Source organism: Emydura macquarii, unplaced genomic scaffold (assembly GCF_026122565.2).
Source record: "Emydura macquarii macquarii isolate MOO-44397 ecotype Brisbane River unplaced genomic scaffold, CSIRO-AGI_Emac_v2 contig_1768, whole genome shotgun sequence".
NCBI lineage: Eukaryota > Metazoa > Chordata > Testudines > Chelidae > Emydura > Emydura macquarii.
Genome location: NW_027131905.1, coordinates 2171809 through 2197245, shown reverse-complemented (window position 1 = coordinate 2197245; position 25437 = coordinate 2171809). Strand labels below are relative to the sequence as shown.

The following is a 25437-nucleotide window of genomic DNA, read 5'->3' as shown; positions in this document are numbered from 1 at the left end:
CCACTAGCAGTGAGTGGACCCCATGACAATTGACTACTGCATTGTCTTTGGTGAGAGAGCTAAGGCACAATTCACTTGGTGTAACAGACTGATCCTTTGGGAGTAACCGGAATACTATTGTGATTTTTGGTATAAGGGACCATCTATCACAAAGGCAGGCTTGCCTGGCTGGCACTATAAACCGGAGTGCTCAAGGGGACTGTCTGTTATGTTAAGGTTGTTATAATGCTTGAGACGTTCACACTTGATACTTGGTTGGTGAAATCTAAGCACAGAAAACATTTGTGCCCTGATTTGTAATAGTCTGCCCTGAGGTTGGCACCCATGTTTGTGAACCACTCCAGATAGCCTGATGGGGCTCAGATGGCTCCTGTGCTCTACTCCTCCTCTCTAGTTCATTAGATTTAGTCTTAGGTGGGGGGGGAGGGAGAAGAGGATTTAAAAAGCAGCAGCATTCTTCCAAGCTCTGCTCACAACCCAAGCTGTACCTAGTTGAGGCACCAAATTGAGAGGTCATTCTCACAGTAAGTTGTACAGATCTTCATAATATCATCACTTTTTGCAAGCTCTGACAAATAAATAATTTTGACACTTAATCATCATTACGGAAGTACTCAATAGCAACTCCATAGTTAGGTCAGTGTTTCAAAGTGGGTTTACAACAGGGAAGAATTCTGTTTTTTCCTCTAAAGTAGTTGGCCTTCCCCTGTGAGATTTCATACTGTTAAATTTTAGGCCCTTTGAATTATCTGTGCAGCTTTTGTTTGTTAGAAATTTGATTCTGGTTGAAATATTTCCTTGGCATTCCAACAATGTATCCTAAGCAGAACTGGTGCAATACACCAGGAGGGGGTTTTGGTGGGGGGGGGTATTAACTGAATTCCAGGTCATGTGTTGCTGCGATAATTCATAAGCAAGAGTTTATGCACCAACAGATACCACTGCACATAAACTTTATGTGCAGCTACTGTGCTTAACAGAAAAGACTTTAATGTAAATATAAGACCTCATGTGCAGCAGCAGCTGCTGGTGCACAAAATCTTTGGCAGCAGAAGCGTTAGATCCATTCCACAGATCTGATCCCCACACCTGTTTAAGCTTAAATACAAAAAACCCCACCAGTAGGAAATACACAAAAGCGTTCATTGTGATACAGACACAAACACTGAATTCCAACTAAACTCAAAACGACACCCACACCCGCCCCCAAGGATATGACGAGTTAAGCCATCTAATAATATATGCCTATTTTCCACCCAGGGGCACATCCCTTGCCATTGCCACAACTACCACATAGCACAGACCACACACCAAAACCTTATCCCTGCCTCTCCCCATGGATGCCAGCCTTCTATTACTCCTTTTATCAAGCTACCCTTCTCCCTTCCTCCCAACCAACTATTACAACACCTACGTGTTAAGAAGAAGTTTGATAATGGGGGTGGAAAAGGAAAGGTTGAGGGCAAAATTAAAGTTGCAGTGAATGATCCGTGATGTCCCACAGCTGACAATACCTTGTGTGCCTGTGGGTGGAGGAATAAAAGTTATATGTAGTGTTAGGTGGCTTAACTTTTCATTTCCTTACTTTTGTAGATTTGAGTCATGCACGTAGAAACTGTTTCACAACAAGTTTTTGTATTTTACTCTTTATTAGGCACAGAGCCAACACCCAATTAAAAAATTAAATGCAGTCCACACTTCAGCTTTTTGTTTCAAGCTATCCGCAGATCTATAAACACAAAAACTAGACCCTACACCTCCCCCATCCCAGCATCCATTCTGGAGTAAAAGACTACATCCATCAGGAAAAGGCTCTACAAATTACCATGAGGCAGCCCACTCTGACCCATGTTTCCAAGGCTCTCTCTGTTTATAGAAATCTCTACATCAATTAAATACATCCACATGGATGTATGTCAAAGTTCTATTTTTATATCTTCATGAAACACCAGTGTTGATTACAAAGGTCTAATTTCAAAATGTAGCAGAAGTCAGAAAGTGATAAAATGCTTTAATGCAGCATAACTGCTATTGTAGGAAGCGAACTACATTAAATTTGATTTTTCATCTAATCAAATCGGATCGTCACGGTTTTTCAATGATGAAAGACACTTAAACATTGGAACTGTATCCAATGCATAATATACAATACATAAGAGATACAAGCATCCATTTTCACTGGACAACATCTAAAACATGTAAATACCTGTTCCTGCAGGTCGTAGTCATAGCTATCATGCAGCAGAAGACTGAGGACATACCGAGTATATATCATGGCATCAATGCCACACTTCTCTAGCTCTTGTCCCAGCCAGGTCTGCACTGGGCCCAAAGCACGAAGCAGAGACATTTCAGAAACAGATACAGGGCCTGGAGAAGAGCTTGAGGAGCTTTCAGATGGCAAACCATCCACAACAATTGTACAGATAGGGCGCATGAATCTAGGTGGTTGGCATCCTTATAACGTGAAGCATTTTCTGTAGTTGATATTCCGTCGATATTTGGAGGTGATTTTCACTCCAGTAAATAGGAGAGAGGCTTGACTTCTAGGACAATCATTTATATTTCCTGGCAGTTAGTCATTTAGAGACGAACATCACTCTTCAGGCATGACCAGTGAATAAACTAAATCCTACTAGCAAACACGTATGAAGATGTGTTTTTCTACCTTAATTTCACATTGAGGCCAGATGCAAGTCCCCAGCAGGACCTAAAAAGAGCAAAAAACAAAACAAAAAATCATAATGTGTATCCATACAACAAAAACAGCACACATTCTAGAATGCAGTCATTTACATATTGCTTACTATTCTTATGAAAGTTACAGGAGTAATTCTAAGTTTCCAGGACACTTTTCAAGCAAGCATTACTTAAAAACACCACACCACACTGGGGAAAGGGAAGAGAATAAGCAGCTTACCAAACAACTGACAACCAACCCATAATTTGAAATTTATTTGCTTGACCTGGCTTTGTATGAAAGCTGAAATTTTATCATCATCATTATCACTTTAGAGATAGCATTTAGAGCAACCGCAACTTGGTTTTGGTTTTTGGGAAGCACATTATATTAGTTAACTGACAAAGGACTGCTCAGCAGTTGAAATTCAGGGGTTCTTTCAATTATTTTATAAACAAAAGAGGAAGCAGCTTTACAATTCTGTAAACAGACATCATCCCTGTTGAGCTACATGGCCACGCGGTCTTCTAACGATCAGAAGTACATACTCACATCTCCTCAAAAAGATAACTCCCACTAAAATACCGAGGTTGCTTTTCTGATCTATTCGTAGATTTTAAAGAAATACAGGGCTGTTGTAATCATTTAGACAGACCAACATAACACAGGCCACAGGTCTTTATTAATTAATTCCTGTTTCAAGCTATAGTTGTCACTTTTAGGCCTGGTCTACACGAGAGAGTTAGCTCCGTCAATCAAACTCTGTAAACATCTACACTACAATGTTGCTCCCACCGATTTTAAGTCACCCACTACACTGACTTAACTCCACTTCTGCGAGATGTGTAGCACTTAGGTTGGTGCACTTAGGTTAACACAGTGTCAGCATAAATATTGTGTTGACTGTTCGGGCCCCACAATGCCCCATGCTGTCAGTTAAATAGGTGGAAGTGCTCCTGGTGAGGACATGCACTGCCAACAGGAGGAGTGTAGCATGGACATGAAAAAACAGATTTAATTACTGAAGCGGCTGTACATCGACGTAACTTAAGTCAACTTAATAAGTGTAGACTTGCCCATTATAAATGTCCAATCTTGGTTTAAAGATTTGCAGGGACAGAGAATTCACCACAATCTTAGTTAAATTGTTCCAAAGGACATTACCTTTACAGGGTTTTTTAAAATTCAGACTAGAAGTAAAGTACAATTTGTCTAGTTTCAACATCCAACCATTGGATCGTTATATTTGTCTGCTAGATTGAAGAGCCCTCTATCACCAAATTTCTGTTCCCCAAGCAGGTAATTACAGACTGATCAAGTCACCCATTAACGGTCCTCTTTGTTAAGCTAAACAGATTGAGTTTCTTGACTCTCACTATATGGCAAGCTTTCTAGTCTTTTCATCATTCCCATATCATCTCTGAACCCTCTCCAAGTTTTCAATATCCTTCTTGAACTGTGGAAACCAGAACTGGACCCAGTGTTCCAGTACTGATCACGTCAATGCCAAATACAAAGGTAATATAACTTCTTTACTCCTACTTAATATTTCTCTGTTTATTCATCCAAGGATTGCATTAGCCTTTTCAGGCACAGTGTCACCCTGGGAGCTCATGTCCAGCTGATTATCCACCAGGACCTTTTTCAGTAAGTATGGCCTACTTTCTTTGTTCCTATATATTACATTTATGCAGTTATCTTTATCAACTAAACTTGTAATCTCATCAAAAAATGACATCAGGTTTGTTTGATTGACTTATTTTCTGTAAAGGCATATTGATTTGCATTAATATTACCATCAAACTTTAATTCCTTGTTCACTGGATCCCATATTAGCTTTTTCTATGAATTATTTGGCTCACAACTGATGTGAAGGTAACTGGCCTATAATTATCCAGGTTATCCGGCTTGCCCTTTTTGAAAATTAGCATTGTATTAGCATTCTTGTAGTCCTTCAGTTTCCAGTATTCCAAGTTTTATTAAAAGTTAATATCAATGGGCCAGAGATCTACTCTGCCAATTTTTAGGACTCTTGGGGATCAATTCCAGGCCTGCTGATTTAAAAATGTTTAACTACCTCCTTAGTTAAAAGTGGACTGAGAAGTCTATCATACTCATGTGATATTAGTATGTCATAATTCTTTCCAAATAAAGAATAGAAATGTTTGAATGCTTCTGCCTTTTCTGCATCATCATCAAAAATTTTACTGTCTCCATCTACTAACGGACCTACTGTATTGTTAGTATATCCGGAACAAAAGAAATCCTTACAAAATTTCTTCTTGTTCTCTTTAGCCCGGCTCCCATGGATTTTTACAAGATTTCTTTAACTTTCCTTATCAACTATTTACAAGAAAGAGCCAAACCCAAGAAGCCCAGCAGAGCATCGGAGCCCTGCTCCTCCTCTCAACCCCCAAGCAACGGAGCTCAAGAAGACTAGCAAGGAATATGGTCTCACTGCAGATAATTGAGCCCAAAGGACTCACAGCACATGCATGATCATATTTTGTGTATCTGCACAATCTACTGTATATGGCATCTCAGTGGGCATCATTTATTTTGTGGGTAGAGCTTGGGAGAGTACTGCAAACTTCCCCACAAATTCAATCCCTGCTATTCATGTCCCAATGGGTGGCTTGTCTGTATATGCTTATGCGATGTCTAACCAACAAAAGAAGGCTTTCTTTATTCCACTGCCCCTTGTGCAATTACAGCTGCCAGTACCTAGAGGATAAATCAAGATCTTTAGTGTTTAGATGTTGACATTGTCACAAGCGGAACACCCATTTTAAGCCTAAACGTTATAGGCATTAGTTGCCAGTGCTCCTAACACAAGGACAACTTTTCAATTAAAGTTGCCAGTATTAGTCCCTGCCACTTTGTTGGATAGGTAATCCTAATTTTGAGAAAGAATTAATTAATACAAATAGTAAATTCGATTCTTAAACTATTAAACATGAATTGGTCAGTATCAGTTATATTAGCTAAAGTCTTATGAGTTAGCCCAACTGACAAGAAAAACGCTATGAAGGATTGAAAGATAAAAATATTGTTATTTCACCAAGAATTTTTAAAAAAGGAAAAAAGATACTCCCCACTTAAGTTCAGCAAAACTTTCTAAATTTGTTTCTACAGGCCAAATTTTTCAAAATTAGAAGCTTAAAGTTAGGCACTTAAAACCATATTTAGGCATCTAAATAGCAGACTGAATTCCAGAAATACAGGGAACCCACAAATCTCACTGAAATTCATGTGAATTGTTGGATAAAAAGTAGCTTCTCTTACACCACGTCCTCCTATTTAGTCCTACAGCAATATCAACTGCTGCACAATTAACTTTTCCTTCAAGTCCTTTTATTATCATCATCTCCATGCTACAGCATGTGATAAAATCCCTTCTCCTGACTCAATATGTGCTACCTCCATCCACTCCTGCAAATCCCCTCAAAGTTCCCTTCTTTCTGAAGGAGTGAGGCCAAAATGCTCCAACGTCTTCCCTCAAATTAGCCAGCAAAACTGACAGAATATGTAAATAATGAGTTACAGACATTGTGGAATTATCAGTTCTCTCACTTTGCTTTTTTGATGCATCCCATTCCTCATCATTACTTGTCAGGGTCTATTCAGATTATAAATTCTTTGGTGAAAAGAATATGGTCTTCATATTAACTATTCCTAGGACACTGCTGGAGCTATATAAATAATAAACAATAATATAAAAAAAATTCAGCACTGTGACTTCTGTAGCAGTAGCCTGAAAAGTACATGGATTACTACTGCATAGCAGGATCAAGCAGAAAGAAGCTGAATTATGAAATAAAAAGCAAACTCAATGAGAACACAAAACAAAAAAGCTTATTTATTTTGTGGATAATCTGTTTTCCTCTTCCTCCTCTTATAACATGTGCAGTGGGATGAAGGAGGATAGAGAGTGCACACACACGTCAAGTACTCTTTGGTTCATGAGAATTCTTATCCACAGGAATCATGCAAGTAAGCCTAGAAGGGGGACAGCAACAGAGCCATGTGGAAATTTTTCAACAGAACATTCTCCCCCATCAGACAATGACAATTCATAGAAAGCAAATCATTTTGCAGAAATGTCATCATTTTTGATGAAAATTCATGTAGGAAAAAAAAACCACTTGAGTGAAGTTGAAATGTTCCATTTTTACCTTTTCAGAATGGAATATTTTGATTTTCTATTCCAATTTTTAAGGTTTTTTTTATTATATGATAGAATGAAACATTTTGTTCTAATTTTGACTTTCAATCTTGTCAAAATGAAACATTTCAAATCAACTTGTATCATTATTTTGGGATTTCTTTTTGCAGGAAATTTCAAAGCAACTTTGAAATTCCAAAATTCCCTGCAAAACAAAAACTCCTGTTTCCACCCAGCAGTTTTAGTTTGATATGTAAAAGCAACAAAAAGTCTGACATGACCTAGAGAGAGAGAACACTGTGACAAGTGCACACAAAAAAAGATTTTAGAAATGACATATTAGTCTAAAGGGAGAAGTGTTGGTATCAAAAGCCTGATTTTCACAAGGAAAAAAAGACATTTTATCACATTAATGTTAGCTAATGCATATTCTAGAGTAGACAAATTGAATTTTTAATACATGTTAAAACTACAAATTTGTCTTGACTACACTTAGATTAACACGCACTAGCTATTGCATTAAAAAAATAAACCTTTCCCCCCTAATGTGGACATGTCTTAAAACACCCAAAAAAGGAAGAGACTGCAGCATGGCCTGAAATGATCAAATGAACCATCTCTGGTAACAGTTCGCAAGCATATTACTCATGATAGGTGGAACTAAAATGAAATTATGCCACTTTTCTCAAACAAAGAATTTCTGGGAAATTTGTATAGCGTGGCAATATCTGTTTATTCAATTTTCTCCTTTGAAAAAAGTACCATTGGTAAGGGCAGAGCTTAATACCATCCACAAGTATAATATACAATGTATTTACAAAATTGCATGTAAAAGAAATGTTGAGAACTTTTAAGATTGCATAGTTAAGCAATAACATCAGAAAATGCCCACTTAAGGTTGAACCCACAATCTTGACTTGTGTGTATGCATTATACAAAACTAACTACATGACCACAGAATTTCTCAAATACTACAATATATCATAAAATTTTCTCTTTGATCCATGACACATAGGTAGCATCTTCCACTGTTTATTACTGTGCATATACCAGGCAAACGAGTCCATTGCATTTTCATTAGCAATTGGCGGGAGAGACATCTTTAGGGCACATTCAAGTCTCTCTAGTAAAAAAGAGAGGAAGGATGGTCCAGTTGCTAGACACTAGCCTGGAACTTGGGAGACCCACATTCAATTCCCTGCTCCACCACAGACATTATTCTCTGACCTTGGGTGAAGTCTCTCTGGACTTCAATTTATCAGCTATAAAAATGGGAACAACAGTAATTCCACATTCACTATCTCAGAGTGTTATGGGGATCAATACATTAAAGATTGTGAGACATTCAAAGGTTATGTCTTCACTGCTGGCTCTGCAGCGATCGATTCAGTGGGATCGATTCAGCAGGTAGTGGAGACCCACTCAATCGATCCCAGATGGGCACTCTGGTTGACGCTGATAATTTACCTCCCTGAAAGGAGTAAGGGTGAGTCAAAAGGAGGGCATCTTCCATCAACACAGCGTCGTGAAGACGCCACAGTATGGCAACGTAAATACGTCAACTGGAAGGACGTAACTTCGATCTTCCATCGACCGCTGGTGGCCAAATACTATGGTAATGGAAACCATAGAAGTACCTAAGATGAGGCCATCCTGCTTGAGTGGTAATTATAGTTATGGGTATATCACACAGTTATCTAGTATACTAGCATGGGTAGATTACAGTAGAACAGCTATAATCACTCCACTCTCTACAGAAGCACTGTCCTCAATATACACAATGCAGAAGTGCTAGGAGTATTTACTTATACTTAGATTGTCAACAAGCAAAGCAGACTAGTGAAAAGGGCAAGCTGGACCAGGGATTTCCATGTCTTTAACAGCTACTTTTCTACACATCTTTCTTTCAATACAGAAAAATGTCCTTTATAATGGCTCATGAGAGTTTTTCTTTTGTTCTGTTGCTAACAATGAAGGAAAAGCTGGAAGCAAATAAAGCAGATACAGATAATAAGGCTGTTTTAGATACAGTTTACTTGCGTTTCACAAGCATCAAGAGACCTACAAAAACTTCAGGTGCCCAGAGAGTTAGGTGTTGTACAGAAATTTTGTTATTTAACTAAAACTTCTTGCTCCAATGATCTTAGTCCTACTTTAAGACATGACACAAAAAGGTGGGTGTAAAACAGACAGAGGTGGGAGAGGAGAAAGGTAGGACAGGGTAATGGTAATACAAACGAGTTTTTGTACAGATTAAGTATTCACATAATTTGTATGCAAAGAATGTCATGAATGTTAAGAACCTAAAAAAGTTCTTTATTGCACATCTACTAGAGAAATCTTTATCTTTATCCAACAGATGTATTTACATTTTCCTGCCTCATAAATAGGAGTTGTCATCTCACCCAAAACACCTCCATTATTTAGGTTATTCAATATTTATTAAGATCAACCTAGTAAACATGATTGATTTGGCCAATTACACATGCTGGGCATATTGCATTGAAGTTCTAAGAATTATTTTTTTAAATGATCTTTACATCCACTTACTGGTTGGTGCTAATTAATGAACATCAACTGAACATGTTGGCATAAGGTATAGGCTGCAATTAGCGAGTCGATTCTACACCCAACTTTTTCTATAAACATCTGACATTTTATTCTCAATATATGAAATAAAACAATTAGAGAATTCTTACAACTCTAGCTGAAAATTTCAGAAACTTTTGTATTTAGTTATATAATACACAATTTGTGTCAGGACAAAAAAAAAGTGGTCCCCATCCACCCCAATCAGTAACCATTTTAATCAAAAGGCATAGAAAAATCATTGCCTACTGTATGGTAATCTGGTTACCAAATACAATTGTGCGTATTCTAAAGTCTGCAAGACTTTCACAAGATACATATCTGTATGACCATATACACAGATTTCAATTTTGTTGGGGAGAGGAAAATCTTTCAAAAATGCAAGGAGAAACTCTGCTGTTGCCCAGTCTAACCAGACAGACTGAAATTTATGTCCTTACCATTTCAATTTCCAGATTAAAGTGCCTTGTAATAAAGGCACAATAATTCATAAACAAACAGAAATTGTTACTTTTGTTGCATTCCTTGATATCTCCTCTCCCAAGTACAGTCTTTGGTTCAAGGGCAGTTTTTTGTTGTGTTTGTCCAGTGCTTAGCGCAATAAAAAATGTCCTGATCCAGACTGAGGTACTTAAGCACTACTGTAATACAAATAAATTATAATAATGCCTAATCATAAGCAAGCCTTTCCCTATTACTCATTTCAGAGACCACTTCTGCAACAAGGCTTTAAACAGAAATATTGCCATACCACTGCAGTCAAACACATAGAAGGAGCAAAGCACCTGATGAGTTATTTTAACTTTCAGAGGGACATGAACTAGACTATGATTAAAAAATTTTAAAGTTTAACAAGGACAATCAATCTTGTTTGAAAAAACAAAACAGATTTTAGGCAAGAAGACACAGAACCTAAGATAGAGAATATCCATCATAATACAGAAATGCAGCTGCAATGGAAAGTTCCAACATAACTGAAAGAGAAGACGCAGAGTCAAAGGCCATCTTCACTGTTTATGTGGAGGGTTTTGCACTAGTTATTTATTGCAGATGAACTTTGTGTTTGTGGGTTAAAGTCATTGTAATTATTTGTACTTCATTAGCACCTACAGGGCCCAGTCAGATCAGGACCCCATTCATACACAAACAAAACTGTTCACTGCCTCAAAATATATTGTCTATACCGGGAGGAAAAAAGTGTTCTTAACACTTAACTTGGGTTAAAAAGCAATGAAAACACAGTGATTCTGCTTAGCAGCTTGAGTTCCATCTCCGGCTCCACTATAAGCTCTAACTTGATCTGCTAACCCAAGTTAAAATAAGTTGCTATGTCTTCAGTACTATTTTAACCTGAGATAGTTGATATCATCATCCTTCTTGAGAGGACTGAATAAATCAAAGAGGGTCCAGAAAAGAGCCCTGAGAAGGATTAAAGGATTAGAAAACATGACTTATATAGTGACAGACTGAAGGAGCTCAATTTGTTTAGTCTAACAAAGAAACAGTTAAGAGGTGACTTGATCACAGTCTGTAAATTCCTACATAGACAACAAATATTTGATAATGGGCTCTTCAAACTAGCAAACAAAAGTATCACAAAATCCATTGGCTGGAAGTTGAAGCTAGACAAATTCAGGCTAGAACCGAGGTTCTATTTTTAACAGTGTGCATAATTAACTATTGAAACAATTTGCTAAGGGTTGTGGTACATTTTTCATCAAGGGCAATTTTAAAATAAAGATTGACGCTTTTCTAAAATATATGCTCTAGTTCAAACAGGAAGTATTTTGTGGAAGTTCTATAGCTTGTGTTCTGCAGGTCAGACTAGATAGTCATAGGAAACTATAAACTTGGGTTAGCTAACCAGAAGTAAAAATGCACTTTTTTGGTGGCAGGGGTGGGGGAGGCAGTGAAAACATACCCCAGACAGATTACAATCTTTGAACAAAGGCAAGAAATAAAAGACGGGAATACAGACAGAAAGCACAAAGCAACAGCAAAACTATTATGATTGGTGTAAGTAGCAGCAGTCACAGAACACTTGCTGCTTAGCCATTGTCATTTGTTTTGTAGGCACTGACAGGTGAGTTTGAGAGCAAGATCTGAAGGAAGATAATGCAGCAGTTTCATAGATTTTTGGAGCTTCATGGAGCTCTTCCTGTGCATAAGAAGAGACATGGGAGAAAGTGCAAAGATGATGGGTGGAAAATATATTTAATCAACAATAATGGCCTGCATTATTTGCAGAGCAGGGGTCAACAGTTAATTATCTTTGAGTTAAGAGTTCTTCAAGCATACTTCAATTAATCTTCAAGGTCAAAATATTTCTCTACCCACTCACCCAAAACAAAAAATAAACTATTATAGGAGCTCAAAACCCAACAACAACAAAGGAAAAGATTTTAAAAAGCAGTAAAGGTGAGTAGTTCATTATAGCTATGTCCGCACTATATCAACTATACTGGCATAGTCACAGTACCATACGCTGACAGCATAACCCTATAGTGTACATGCAACTTACAGCAGTGGAAAAGGTTTTTCCAACACTGTAGGGACACTGCCTCCCCAAGTGACAGTAAGTAGGTTGACAGAAACATTCTTCAGTCGACCTACCTGTGTTTATGCTAGGGATTAGGTTGGTATAGCTACAACATGTTTTTCAGAGATGTGAAAAATCCACACCTCTCAGTGCCAGTTATGTCAACTTAAATATTAAGTATAGACCAGGCCTATGCAATTCTGAGGCCTTAGCACCCTACCCTTGCACAATATAAGATCAAAGCATCTCTGATTAGGCTTGGATAGCTGGTGTGGACCTCATTTTGAACAATCACAGCTTCTGGTAGCACAGTTTTACTATCCAGCTAGTCACTGGACTGAAAGGGTCAAAGCCTTTGCAGCACTTGTGTCTCTTAATAATACCTTGTTCTTATAGAGTGACATTCATCAATAGAGTGAAAATAGACTTTACAAAGGAGGTAAGCATCATTCTCCCCATTTTACAGATGGGGAAAACTGAGACACAGACAAAAGAAGTGACTTGTACAAGATCTCCCAGCAGGACAGTGGCTGAGACAGGACCAGATCCCAGGCCTCCCGAGTCCCAGTTCAATACTCTATCTATTACACAACAGAGAGGCAGTGTTCGGTATCTCATCCTTGCTTTCACAAATGTCATGCAGAATACAAGAAGTAGATATTATAATATCCATACTGCTCACTGCAATATCCCCACCTCAGCAGGCAACTTCAATTGGTTTTATGTAGTCTAAATACACACTGCACAACGACACTGCATCTGCTCAGACCATTGATGAACTATCATCTATCAAGGTCTGCATAGCCAGGATCCAGCTTCAAGAGCCAGGAAAGCAGTGGGTTTCACTAAAAAATTACTGCGAGGACAGAGACACCTTTTATATCAACCTTCTGCAATGGGAAGAGTTTTTTCTTCTATTTATGTCTGGAAAGTTCAGAGTTTTTAATATTCTTATATCAAGTACTTGCCTGGCCACCCTATGTAAAAGCTTAGGAACCAGACACAATTACTGATTAAGGGCTTCATTACCAGAGAGTGCCAGCCTTTTCTGTTAATGTGTTTGCTTGATAGGGAAAACACAGATTGGTCATGTGGGTTCAACCAATAGTTCCTGCACAGTTTGAGAAGCCCAATTATTCATACCCTTCAATTATTGCAGGCATATTCTTCAAACACTCCTGCACATACTGTTAGGCACATTTCCAAAAGAATTTCACCAGTCATGGACTTTCCAATTCCCACACACAACCCAAATGCCCAGTAACTATCCAGCACAGTCAGCTTCCACAAAACAAGTTCCTCACTTCTCCACAGTTTGCACCACCAGAACTTAGAACAGTACAAGATTAGGGTTGGATGGACCTCAGGAGGTCATCTAGTCCAACCCCCTGCTCAAAGCAGGACCTACAGCAACTAAATCATCCCAGCCAGGACTGTGTCAAGTCAGGCCTTAAAAACCTCTAAGGTTGGAGATTCCAGCATCTCCATAGGTAACTCATTCCAGTGCTTCACCACCCTCCCAGTGAAAAAGTTTTTTTTAATACCCAAACTAGACCTCCCTGTGACACGCTGAACCCCATGTACACCCTTATAGTGTGATTGTGTACCATTCATGTTCACCCTTGTAGTGTAATTGTATATTGTTTAATGCAAAGTATGTCATGTAAGGTGTTTTCGGAATGCTCATGACATACTGATCATTATTGTTATAGCAGTATGTTTGTTGCAATGTCATATGTATGGTTATGAAGCTCTGCTATGTAATATTCCCAAATATGTGTCTCAAAACTTGAGGCAGATCTAACTAAAACCCTCCAAAAGCAGAGAAATAGTTCACACCTCACTAAGGCTTGTATAGAACAAGCCAGCTCAGCATTCCAAGAACAAAGAACCAGCCCAGATGTCAACAAGTGAATACACAAAGAACCACATTGAATCAGGAGGTGGAGAAAACCGATACTGTTTACAGCACAGATGCTGTTTGCTACCCGACCCTGAAGGGGAGGGGAGATGAGGCCCCAGATGGGGGCAAAGAGACATGTTGAAAACGGGAGACATTTTGCGCTCTCTCGCTCTCTTCCACTTCCATCTACAAAATAACATCAAGCAACTGAAGGACTGTCCACAGTGGGATGGCCTGGCTGAAGGAGTCAGCCAGCCTGTGGTGAGCACTATCTGACTTTGTAAAGCTACTGAAAGTGTTAAGCTTAGTTTAGAATACAATTTACTTTTATTTCATCCTGATCAAATCTGACATATTCCTCTGGCTGATAATCACTTAAAATCTTTCTGTTCTTAATAAACTTGTTTGTTTTATCTAGGGCAGTGCATGTGGTTTGGGTGTGTGTAGAGACCTAATTTAAAGTGACAAAGCTGGTGCATATCAATTTCTTTAATAAACTGATGAACTAATATGAGCTTGCAAGGCTCAGTGGGCAGCACTGAACATTGCAAGATGGAAGTTCCTTCGGCTGCATCGAGGACTGGGGGTGTTTGCTGGGGTCATTCTATTGCATAATCCCACGAGAGACTGGCCAGAAACGCTCATGCACTAAGTTAAGAGCCGCTTGCTTGCAGGAGGCTGTGCATGGGCTGACCCAGGAATGGAGGTTCACACTGCGAAGCAAGTGCAAGATGGGCTCCCGGAGCAATGGACTGGGGTGACAACAGCTATACACAAGTTCAGATTGCAGAAGGGAATGTTACACTCCTCCACTGCAACTTGAGACCACTGCTCCTTGTTCTGTCATCTGCCACCTAGCTCCATCCTCTATGGAAGAACAGAGAACAGCCTAGCTCCATCCTCTATGGAACCTCCTTTCACATAGTTGACGGCTGCTATCACATCCCCCCTCACTCTTCTCTTTTGCAGACTAAATAAATCCAGGTCCCTTAGCCTCTCCTCATAAGCCATGTGCCCCAGCCCTCTAATCATTTTTGTTGCCCTTCATTGCACTGTCTCTAATCTGTCCACATACTTCCTGTAGCGGGGGCCCAAAACTGGACACAATACTGCAAATGTGGCCTCACTAGCGCCGAATAGAGGGGAATAATCACTTCCCTCAATCTGCTGGCAATGCTCCTATTAATGCAGGCCAATATGGTGTTAGCCTTCTTGGCAACCAGGACACACTGTTGACTCACATACAGTTTCTTGTCCACTGTAACCCCCAGGTCCTATTCTGCAGAACTGCTGCTTAGCAAATCGGTCCCCAATCTGTAGCAGTGCATGGGATTCTTCCGTCCTAAGTGCTGGGCTCTGCACTTATCCTTGTTGAACCTCAGATTTTTTTGAACCAATCCTCCAATTTGTCTTGGTCACTCTAATATCCTATCCCTGCTTCCAGCACATCTACCATTCCCCACAGCTTAGTGTCATCTGCAAACTTGCTGATCGTGCAATCCACCCCATCATCCAGATCATTAATGAAGATGGTGAACAAAATCAGCCCGAGGACCAACCCTTGTAACGCTTGTTACCAGCTGCCAACTAGACATCGAGCCGTTCATCACTACCCGTTGAGCCCAATGATCTAGCCAGCTTTCTATTCATCTTATAGTCCATTCATCCAAACCATACTTCTTTAAGTTGCTGATAAGAATACTGTGGGAGACTGTATCCAAAGCTTTGCTAAAGTCAAGATATGTCACGTTCACCACTTTCCCCACATCACAGAGCCAGTCATCTCATCACAGAAGGCAATCAGATTGGTCAGGCACGACTTGCCCTTGGTGACTCCATGTTGACCGTTCTTAATCACCTTCCTCTCTTTCAAGTGCCTCAGAATGGATTCCTTGAGGACTTGCTCCATGATGTTTCCAGGGACTGAGGTGAGGCTGACTGGTCTGTAGTTCCCTGGATCCTCCTTGTTCCCCTTTATAAAGATAAGCACTATATTTGCCTTGTTCCAGTTATCCAGGACCTCCTCTGATCAACACGAGTTTTCAAAGATAATGGCCAATGGCTCTGCAATCACATCAGCCAACTTCATCAGCACCCTCGGATGCATTGCATCTGGCCCCATGGACTTGTGCACGTTTAGCTTTTCTAAATAGTCCTGAGCCTGCTCTTTCACTACTGAGGGCTGCTCACGTCCTCCTCATATAGTGTTGCCCGAGGCAGTAGCCTGGAAGCTGACCTTGTCTGTGAAGATCGAGACAAAAAAAGTACTGAGTACTTCAGCTTTTTCCACATCATCTGTCACTAGGTTGCCTCCCCCATTCAGTAAGGGGTCCACACTTTCCCTGACCTTTTTATTGCTAACACACAGTTAGAAACTCTTCTTGCTACCCTTCATGTCCCTTGCTAGCTGCAACTCCAATTGTGCTTTGGCCTTCCTGATGTCAATCCTACATGCTCGAGCAATATTTTATACTACTCCCTAGTTATCTATCAAGTTTCCACTTCTTGTAAGCTTCCTTTCTGTGTTTAAGCTCACCAAGATTTCTCTGTTAAGCCATGCAGGTCACCTTCCATATTTGCTATTCTTTCTGCACATTGGGATGGTTTGTTTCTTTAAAATACAGCCAGCTCTCCTGGACTTCTTTCCCCCTCATTTTAGCTTCCTAGGGGATCCTCCCCATCAGTTCCCAGAGGAAGTCAGTTTGCTTTTCTGAAGTCCAGGGTCTGTGTTCTGCTACTCTCCTTCATTCCTTTTGTCAGGATCCTCAACATGACCATCTCATGGTCACTGCTGCCCAGGTTGCTGTCCACTTCTACTTCCCTTACCAATTCCTCCCTGTTTGTAAGCAGCAGATCAAGAAGAGCTCGGTCCCTAGTTAGTTCCTCCAGAACTTGCACCTGAAAGTTGTTCTAAACACTCTCCAAAAATATTCTCGATTGTCTGTGCTCTAGCTGTATTGCTCTCCCAGCAGGTTTCAGAGTGATTGAAGTCCTCCATGAAAACCAAGGCCTGTGATCTGGAAACTTCTATTAGTTGTATGAAGAAAGCCTTGTCTACCTCATCCTTCTTGTCTGGTGGTTTACAGCAGATACCCACCACACGACATCACTCTTGTGGCTCTCGTCTCTAAACTTATCCCAGAGACTCTCAAAAGGCTTTTTTCCAGTTTCATACTGGAGCTCTGAGAAATCGTACTGCTCTTTTACATACAGTGCAACTCCTCCACCCTTTTTCCCCTGCCTGTCCTGAACAGTTTATAACCCATCTATGACAGTGCTCCAGTCATGGGCGTTACCCCACCAAGTCTGTTATTCCAATCACATTATAATTCCTTGACTGTGCCAGGACTTCCAATTCTTCCTGCTTGTTTCCCAGGCTTCTTGCGTTCATGTACAGGCATCTAAAGTAACTAGCTGATTGCCCTACCTTCTCAGTATGAATCAGGAGGCCTCCCGTTTCACTCTCCTCCTTCTGCTTCCTCCTGGTAACCCACTTCCCCACTTATCTCCAGACTTAGGTCTCCATCCCTTGGCAAACCTAGTTTAAAGCCCTCCTCACTAGGTTAGCAAGCCTATCTGCGAAGATGCTCTTCCCTCTTCTTTGTCAGGTGGATCCATCTCTTCCTAGCAATCCTCCTTGGAACAACCACCCATGTGTCGGAACACCATGGACGAAGAATCTAAAGCCCTCTCTTCAACGCCACTTGTATAACCACATATTTATTTCCACAATTCGATGGTCCCTACCTGGGCCTTTTCCTTCAACAAGGAGGACGGACTAGAACACCACGTGCGCCTCAAACTCCTTTATCCTTCTTTCCACAGCCACATAGTCTGCAGTGATCTGCCTAAGGTAATTCTTGGCGGTATCATTGGTGCCCACTTGGAGAAATAGGAAGGGGTAGTTATCTGAGGGCTTAATGAGTCTCAGCAGACTCTCTGTCAAATCCTGAATTCTAGCTCCAGGCAAGAAGCACGCATCTCAAATTTCCTGGTCTGGACAGCAGATGGATGACTCCGTCCCCCTTAGAGGGAGGTCCCCGACCACCACCACCCATCGTCTCCTCCTGGAAGTGGTGGTCATGGAACCCACATCCCTAGGACAATGCATCTCATGCCTTCTGATCCCTTCTCTTAGATGATTCTCCCAAACCATTCTCCGCAGTAGTACCTCTGCAGAAAGACTGAAAATGGTTGCTTACCTCCATCTGCATTGGGGATACATGGATTCTCCTCTTTTTAATTCTGAAGGACACACGTTGCCAATGTTCTTCCCCATTCTTCAGTCCCTCCTGCATTGCCCTCCCTGATTCTTCAGCATGCTATGCCTGCAGTACCAAATCTTGAATTCTATCCAGAAAGTCTTCATTTTCCCTGATGCAATGCAGGGTTGATACTGGAGTCTTTAATCCTTTAACCTTCTCTTCCAAACATCAGGATGAGAGCTAAAACGATCTCCACCTTCTTCGTACAGAAATCCTGTCACAAATACTGCATGTCCACACATTCTCACGAACACTTAGAGCTTGTCTACACAACCTCACAGTGCAGATTACAGGGATGTAAACTGCTGAATGCGCTCAAGTGTTGTGCTGTAACTTCCCCATATAGACCCTGCTAGCATGAACTAAAAAGGTATCTAGTTTGCATTATTGTCGTCCCATTTCTAACAAGATTACATTAACACGAACTAAGCTCAGGCTATCATTGGCCTACACAGGGCAATTACAGTGCAACACTTCAGACTGTATGGCTGTGTAGACAAGCCCTCAGTCCCATGTATCTACCTTTGTAGTCTTGATCCAGACGTAACAGTCCACCCAGGGAACTTCAAGCAGTCTTTTACTTCAGAAAACGGAGGAAGAGAGTCTGCCTTTTCCCAGATTTGCAGCATGAATTCCACTAACTTATTTTCTTGTTCTCTGGCTCACCATGCATACACACTCCCTCTTTATCGGTTCCTGAGATGTCTGGCAATTAGCTTTCAGGACCTTAAGTAGAGAGCTATTTGAGCAAAGAGTAAGCTCTGCCAGTTCTTCATGGCAAGGCTTGGATTGAGCTGGTACACTGTTACAACATATTGCCATCTCTCTCAGGGGTTCTCAAACATTTTTTTTCCTGGGACCCCTTTGAAAATATTTCAGGCTGTGATAACAACCGCAAAACTGATGATCCCCCACCATGTCATGCCACCTTTTACCGGCATGTGCTAGGCTGACAGCTTGCAACCCCGCCCATAACAACCTCATGACCCCCTGTTTGAGAACCCCTGTCCTAATTTGTTTTCGGCAATCTTGAGACTTTTTTTTTTTTTTTTAAAGTCTCTAGTTGTTACAAAGTTGGGGGGGGAGAGGGAAGAGGTGGAACTTAAGTGTCAACCACTTGTAACTGATAAAAAGATGTCTATGTGAGTCTACAGAGTGCCTGGAGACCAACTGTGAGAGGCGTGAACTGCCTTTTTCATCTTAGGCCATGTCTATATGTACAGGTGCATCACTGCCAACAGGAGATAGCTCTCCCATTGGCATAATAAAACCCACCTCTGCGAGCAGCAGAAGCTATGCTGGTAGGAGAAGCTCTCCCACTGACATAGTGCTGTGCACACAAGCATTTGTGTCAGTGTAACTTTTGTCACTCGGAGGTGGAATATTCACATTCCTGAGTGACACAGGTTCCCCAACGAAGGCTGTAATTAAGTCATTTAAGTGTTAACTCAGATGTCCAGTGATGATAATTTAAATATTAACATTTATCTATTTCATTCCTCATTTATGAGAAGAATCACAGGACTTCCCTAAACAGTGAAGTTACCAGCAGAATTATGCCAGTATAAATTTTACCACTAGTGTTACACAGATACAGCAGAACCTCAGAGTTATGAACACTAGAGTTGCAAACTGACTGCTCAACCACACACATCATTTGAAACGAGATACGCAATCAGGCAGCAGCAGAGACAAAAAAAAGCAATATGGTGTTAAACGTAAACTACTAAAAAAATAAAGAGAAGTTTAAAAAAAGATTTGACAAGGTAAGGAAACCGTTTCTGTGCTTGTTTCATTTAAATTATGATGGTTCAAAGTAGCATTTTTCTTTTGCATAGTGAAGTTTCAAAGCTGTATTAAGTCAATGTTCAGTTATAAACTTTTGAAAGAACAACCATACATTTTGTTCAGAGTTACGCACATTTCAGAGCTACGCACAACCTCCATACCCGAGGTGTTTATAAATCTGAGGTTTCACCATATAACTTCCCATGCAGACACACTTATTCCAGAAGAGTGCCTTTTTCTGGTTATATTATGTCACTTTGAAAGGCCTTGTCCATACTCGGTTTCAAATCACGTTTGACCTCTGCTTAAACACTTTTCCAACTAAACATAATTTGGATGCCTCCCACTGTACACAAAAGAACAATTTCCAAAAGCCATGTCTGAAACAGTGTTACACTGGAAGAGTATTCAAACACTGTTCAGAACCCAATATAGACAGTGCATGAATGTGAACTTTTCACTTTTCCGTGCAGCTTAACTTCTAATTATGGTCAGAATTTAAGGTCAGTAGGGACCACCACCTCATCTAATCTGACTTCCTTACATCACAGGCCACCAATACCACTCAGCCCCCATACATTAAACCCAACACCAAATTGAGACCGAAGTATTACATCCAACAGGAGACTAAACTATCATGTGCCACAGGGAGAGAATAGGAGGCACTGAGGTGCACCAACTCCAGAGGCCCCCCACAATCGTAGGGAATTGATTAAGTGCGATATAACCAGATAATCCCAGCAAGTGACCCCACTCTATATTACAAAGGAAGGCAAAATCCCTCCAAGGTCACTGCCAATCTGACCTAGGGGAAAAGATCCTTCCTGACCCCATATATGGCAAACAGTTACATCCTGGGCATGTGAGCAACGCCAGCCCATCATCATCAAATGCTTTCTAGAACACTCCCACATCAGCATCAACTTCCTGGATGCCACAATCAGCTTCAGCAATGCAATCCTATGCACAATGTACAAGAAACCCACGGATCACCACATTTACCATCACAGATCCAGTAACCACCCCAGACACACAAAGAAATCTGTTGTCCATAACCAGCTACTCAGATATCACTGAATTTGCTCTGAGGAGAAAGCCAACACAATTAAAACTGCCTTCGTCAAACAAGGTCACTCCATCAGAGAAGTAGATCACATCATGGAATGGGGCTGCTCAAATACCATAAAAGAATCTGCTTCAATGTAGAAACATACAAACGAAACAAAACAAAACAACAATCATACACCTCTAGTTGTCACCTCTTACCCCACAAAGGAACCCATACGGAGTATCATCAAACAATTGCAACCCATATTTGATGGGAATTACATCCTGAAAGAAATGTTTCCCAAGCCCCACCTCTTTCAAAAAACCCTCCAACCTCACTAAGATGATCATCAGAAGGAAACTCCCCACAGACCATGACAAATAAACTCAAAGGGGCACCAGACTCTGCCAGAACAAAAAATGCAAAACCTGCAGACAGATCTCCACTGCTATGATATCAACACCCTCAACAACAACATACATTGCAAGGGTCCTACACATGCCTATTAACAGGTGGCATACCTCATCGAGTGCATCAAATGCCCCAACAACAATTATGTGGGTGAAACCAGACAATCTACACTCTCAAATAAATTCTCAGAAAAAAATGATAAAAAGACAAAAACATCCTAACACCCTGTGGAAGAACACTTTTCACAAAGTGGTCACTCCATAGCTGACCTTTCACTCCTCTTCCTCAAAAGGAAACCATCACACAACAAACCTAGGAGACAAATCTAGGAAAAGAATCTAGACAAAAGACAAACCTAGGAACTTAAATTCATAATTATGGTAGACATTAAAAATCATAGCCTCAACAGAGCATGACACTGGTTTTATGCCTCATTACAACGATTTGTAACCTACTAATCCTCCTTTGTGCTATGCCTACAGAAGGCATTGCTCACTTCATTTCAAGTGGTTTCTTGTAACATCTGTTAACCCTAATCTGTTTAATCTAGCCCACCTTGTTTTTAGCTGTGACACTGGTTACTTTTTCCAGACCTGAAGAAAAGCTGTGAAGCTCAAAAGCTTGGCTCTTCCACCAACAGAAGTTGGTCCCATAAAAAGTAATACCTCACCCACCTTGTCTCTCCCATTGCCAATTGTCTTTTTAACTGTACATCCTTAGCATTTCATTAACATGTTGATCATTTAAATATCTCTTCACCAAAGGATGACAATGGTGGCAAAAATGGCAGATCTACGTTCTCCAAGGAATGTATTTCTGTTCTTAAATAAGGTATTTAAGTCACAGCTGCTGAACCAAGTTACTAAAAATTAGAACTTTGACGTTTCTCTGGGTATGTGTACACTGCAACGTAAACCCAGGGTTAGTATAATGCATGTTAGCAGACCCTGGGTTTGTTTACCTAGGGCTTGAGCGTCTAACACTCATTTGTAACCTGAGGTTAGGAATTGTTAAATCCTGGGTCCCAATCTGGGGCTCCAGAATCTACACTCCATTAAACAGGCCTGAGTCCAACCACTCATAACTCAGACTTCGTTGTGGCTTTCCTAAAATATAGCCACTGTAACCCTTTGTTTGTGGTGCAGTATGGGAAAATTTGACTGTCCACAAAACTTGACTGTCCAGAGGACAAAGTCAGCCAGCCTGTGGTATTGTGAAATACTTTTGGCAGATCCCAGAGCACTAGTCCAGTGGAGTTACGTCTACACTGCAAAGCAAAAGAGCTTGAACTCTGGGTCCCAACTTGACTCAGTCTTAAACCCTCCACCCTCCTGGAGTCCTGCGACCCTGGGTCAAAGCCCTGGGTTAGCGTGTAGACGGAAAAGGGGATTAGACTTGGGCATGAGTTCAAACTTTGTATGTAGATGGAAAGGGGGGGGTTAGATTTGAGCCGGAGTTCAAATCCTGCAGAGTGACTGCCCACAGATACCCCCTCAGCTTATACTAAGATTATCCTGTTCGCTATATACAGCTGACAAAAGCCGTGCTTCCACTCAAGTATGGAGATTGGAAATTAACAGTTTCAAGTGACAGTTATTTTAATGCATTTATACTGCCTCTTTAAATGATCATTTAACTGAACTCAATTGATCAGGATACTTCAGGCAACTTCACCAGCAGTAGAGCATAGGTATGGCCGCACTGCAGCTGTGTTACTCTGACACCATAGTTGTAGATGCTTCCTACATTGATGGAAGGGGTTTTTCTGTCAATGTTATTAATCCATTGCCCTAAAAGGTAGTAGTAGGTAGAAGAATTCTTCTGTCAACATAGCTGCATCTGCCTAAGAGGTTAGGTCAGCCTAACTACAGCACTCAAGGCACAAAATTTTTCAGAGCCCTGAATAACAGTGAGGTTGATCTAATTTTTAAGTGTAGACTGGGCCCATGTTAGCCACACATCTCAGTACAATTTTCAACAAAGCAGTGAGACATGCTGCAATAACACCAAGCATTTCACAATCTTATTTATACTGTCTAATATTACAACCAAATAAGCAGCGGAATGAACTCTACCAAAGACTGGGCAGAAAGGAAAGGAAGAGGGGAATGGGAAGTCATTCAAGAGCAACTTTCAGTTAATTAGGTAACACTGACTAACTTCAAACCTTGAGGCAGTATCATGATGCATCTAGAAAAAAAAAAAAGTTGCAAAGTTTACAATAAGATTTTTACATTACACTACAATATAAATCACTAGAAATTGGCTGCATTTTTTCAGTACTCTAAAATAATACATTTGATTTGAGCTAGTAATGATGTACTTCCACCCAGGTGTGCAGACTTCATAGCTCCTATAACACACAATTATGGCTGTACATATAGTGTGATGCTTCTAGTTTAAATAGTCTACAAGTTAGGAGGTTCGTGTTATTTCACACTGAAAACAGCAACGAACAACGTGGCTCTAATGCAGCAGACTTACTTTGTAATCCTCAATTGCATCAGGTAAGAAGTTAATAAGAAATTCTGTCTTCAAGGTCTGAACCCTAAACACATCCCAAAATACTAAACTAAAAAAGCCACAACACTTAAAAGCATTAGAATCCTTATTTATGTACCATACAACTTAACTACTCAGTTCCTACAGATCTGTTCTGTTCAAACTTCTCTATTTCAAGGAACTGATGACAATTTATAATGTCACAAGAGGTCAGTGGTATTAGTTCCTCATTAAATGACAACAACTACTTTTGAGCCATTTACTGATTGTTAGTCAAAAGACTAGCTGAAGTACCAATAAAGGTGGTTTAGGTGTTCTTAAACCAAAAAAATACATACATGATATAGCTTAAAACTTTAACTTGGTAAGTCAGTTTCATCACTTTATAGTTGAAGTGATTAGCTAACATATTAAAAATATTCACATGCAAAGGTATGCTCCTAAGTTTTGACTGGTTTCCTATATGCTTCACCTTAAATTTCTACAGTGCTTTGACATTAAAATTGTGAAGCATTATATAAACATTGCCTCTTCTTCTCTGATCTCCAGCTATCCACTGATCTGCATCTCACACATCTTCACACCTTCTTCCCTGGTTTATATGCATAGAACACAGTTCCCTGAACCAATATGTAAAACTATTACCCTCTCCTTCAAAACCCCTTATCAAGATCAACTTCTTCCCTGACTCTTATAAGAAAATGGCCAACTAACAACATGCGACATAATAATACCTAGCTCTTATAGAATGTAAAGCATTTTGAGATCTACTAACAAAAAGCAAAGTAGGTCAGTACTATTATCCCCATTTTACAGACAAGGAATTGGAAGTACAGAGGTGACATCACTTGCCCAAGATCACCCAGCAGACCAGTGACAACAGTACTAGAACCAAGGTCTCCCATGTCCCCATCCAGTACTCTACTTAATAGGCAACGCTGACTCAGGTATAATGTTATAAATTGAGGTATTAAATTAAAACATTAAAAGAGTATATAAAAAGTGTATGGTTAGATTTTCTCTCTGTCTCAATGTTTATATGTTATTTGTTTTCTTAGACTGTAAGCTCTTTGGGACAGGAGCTAGTCTTCCTGAGTGTATGCATATTGCCTAGAAAGTTGTGGGAATTTTTGGAACATAAATAAATATTTATTAAAAAAAACTCATTACACAACTAAGTAGGAAATGCTTGCTTCTTCCTCAATGCTGTAGACCAGTGTTACTCAGTTAAGTTTGGCCACGGAACCCTTTTGAACTGGATAAATAATTGTGGAACCCCCCAAACTCTTAACAGTATTTTTACGTATGGGGCCAAAAAAAATGTCGAAATAAGCAAATTATATACAAACAACTAGGTCAGCGTTTCTCAATTAAATTTCCCCATGGAACCCTTTAGGCTCCATGGGGAAATTACACTCATACTCGATACCCTCAGCCGAAAAATCCAGGACATCTTCCCTTTTTCGGCGGGGCGGAGAACAGCTGCTCTCGGCGGGGCGGAGAACAGCTGCTCTCGGCGGGGCGGAGAACAGCTGCTCTCGGCGGGG

The 25437-nt window shown here is 40.3% G+C and overlaps 1 protein-coding gene across 3 annotated transcripts in view; it reads right to left on the bottom strand.

Annotated features, from left to right (window-relative positions):
* KIAA0232 (KIAA0232 ortholog) overlaps positions 1–25437 on the bottom strand; it is a 130882-nt gene that overhangs the window by 101168 nt on the left and 4277 nt on the right. Inside the window, exon 2 of one of the 3 annotated variants that reach the window (XM_067556425.1) lies at positions 2207–2710. In XM_067556425.1, the coding sequence (XP_067412526.1) occupies positions 2207–2437 (231 nt within the window). In that variant the 5' untranslated portion in view covers positions 2438–2710. Of the gene's footprint in view, positions 1–2206; positions 3124–25437 lie in introns of those variants that run through there. The other 2 variants (XM_067556426.1, XM_067556427.1) reach the window with 2 other exon arrangements.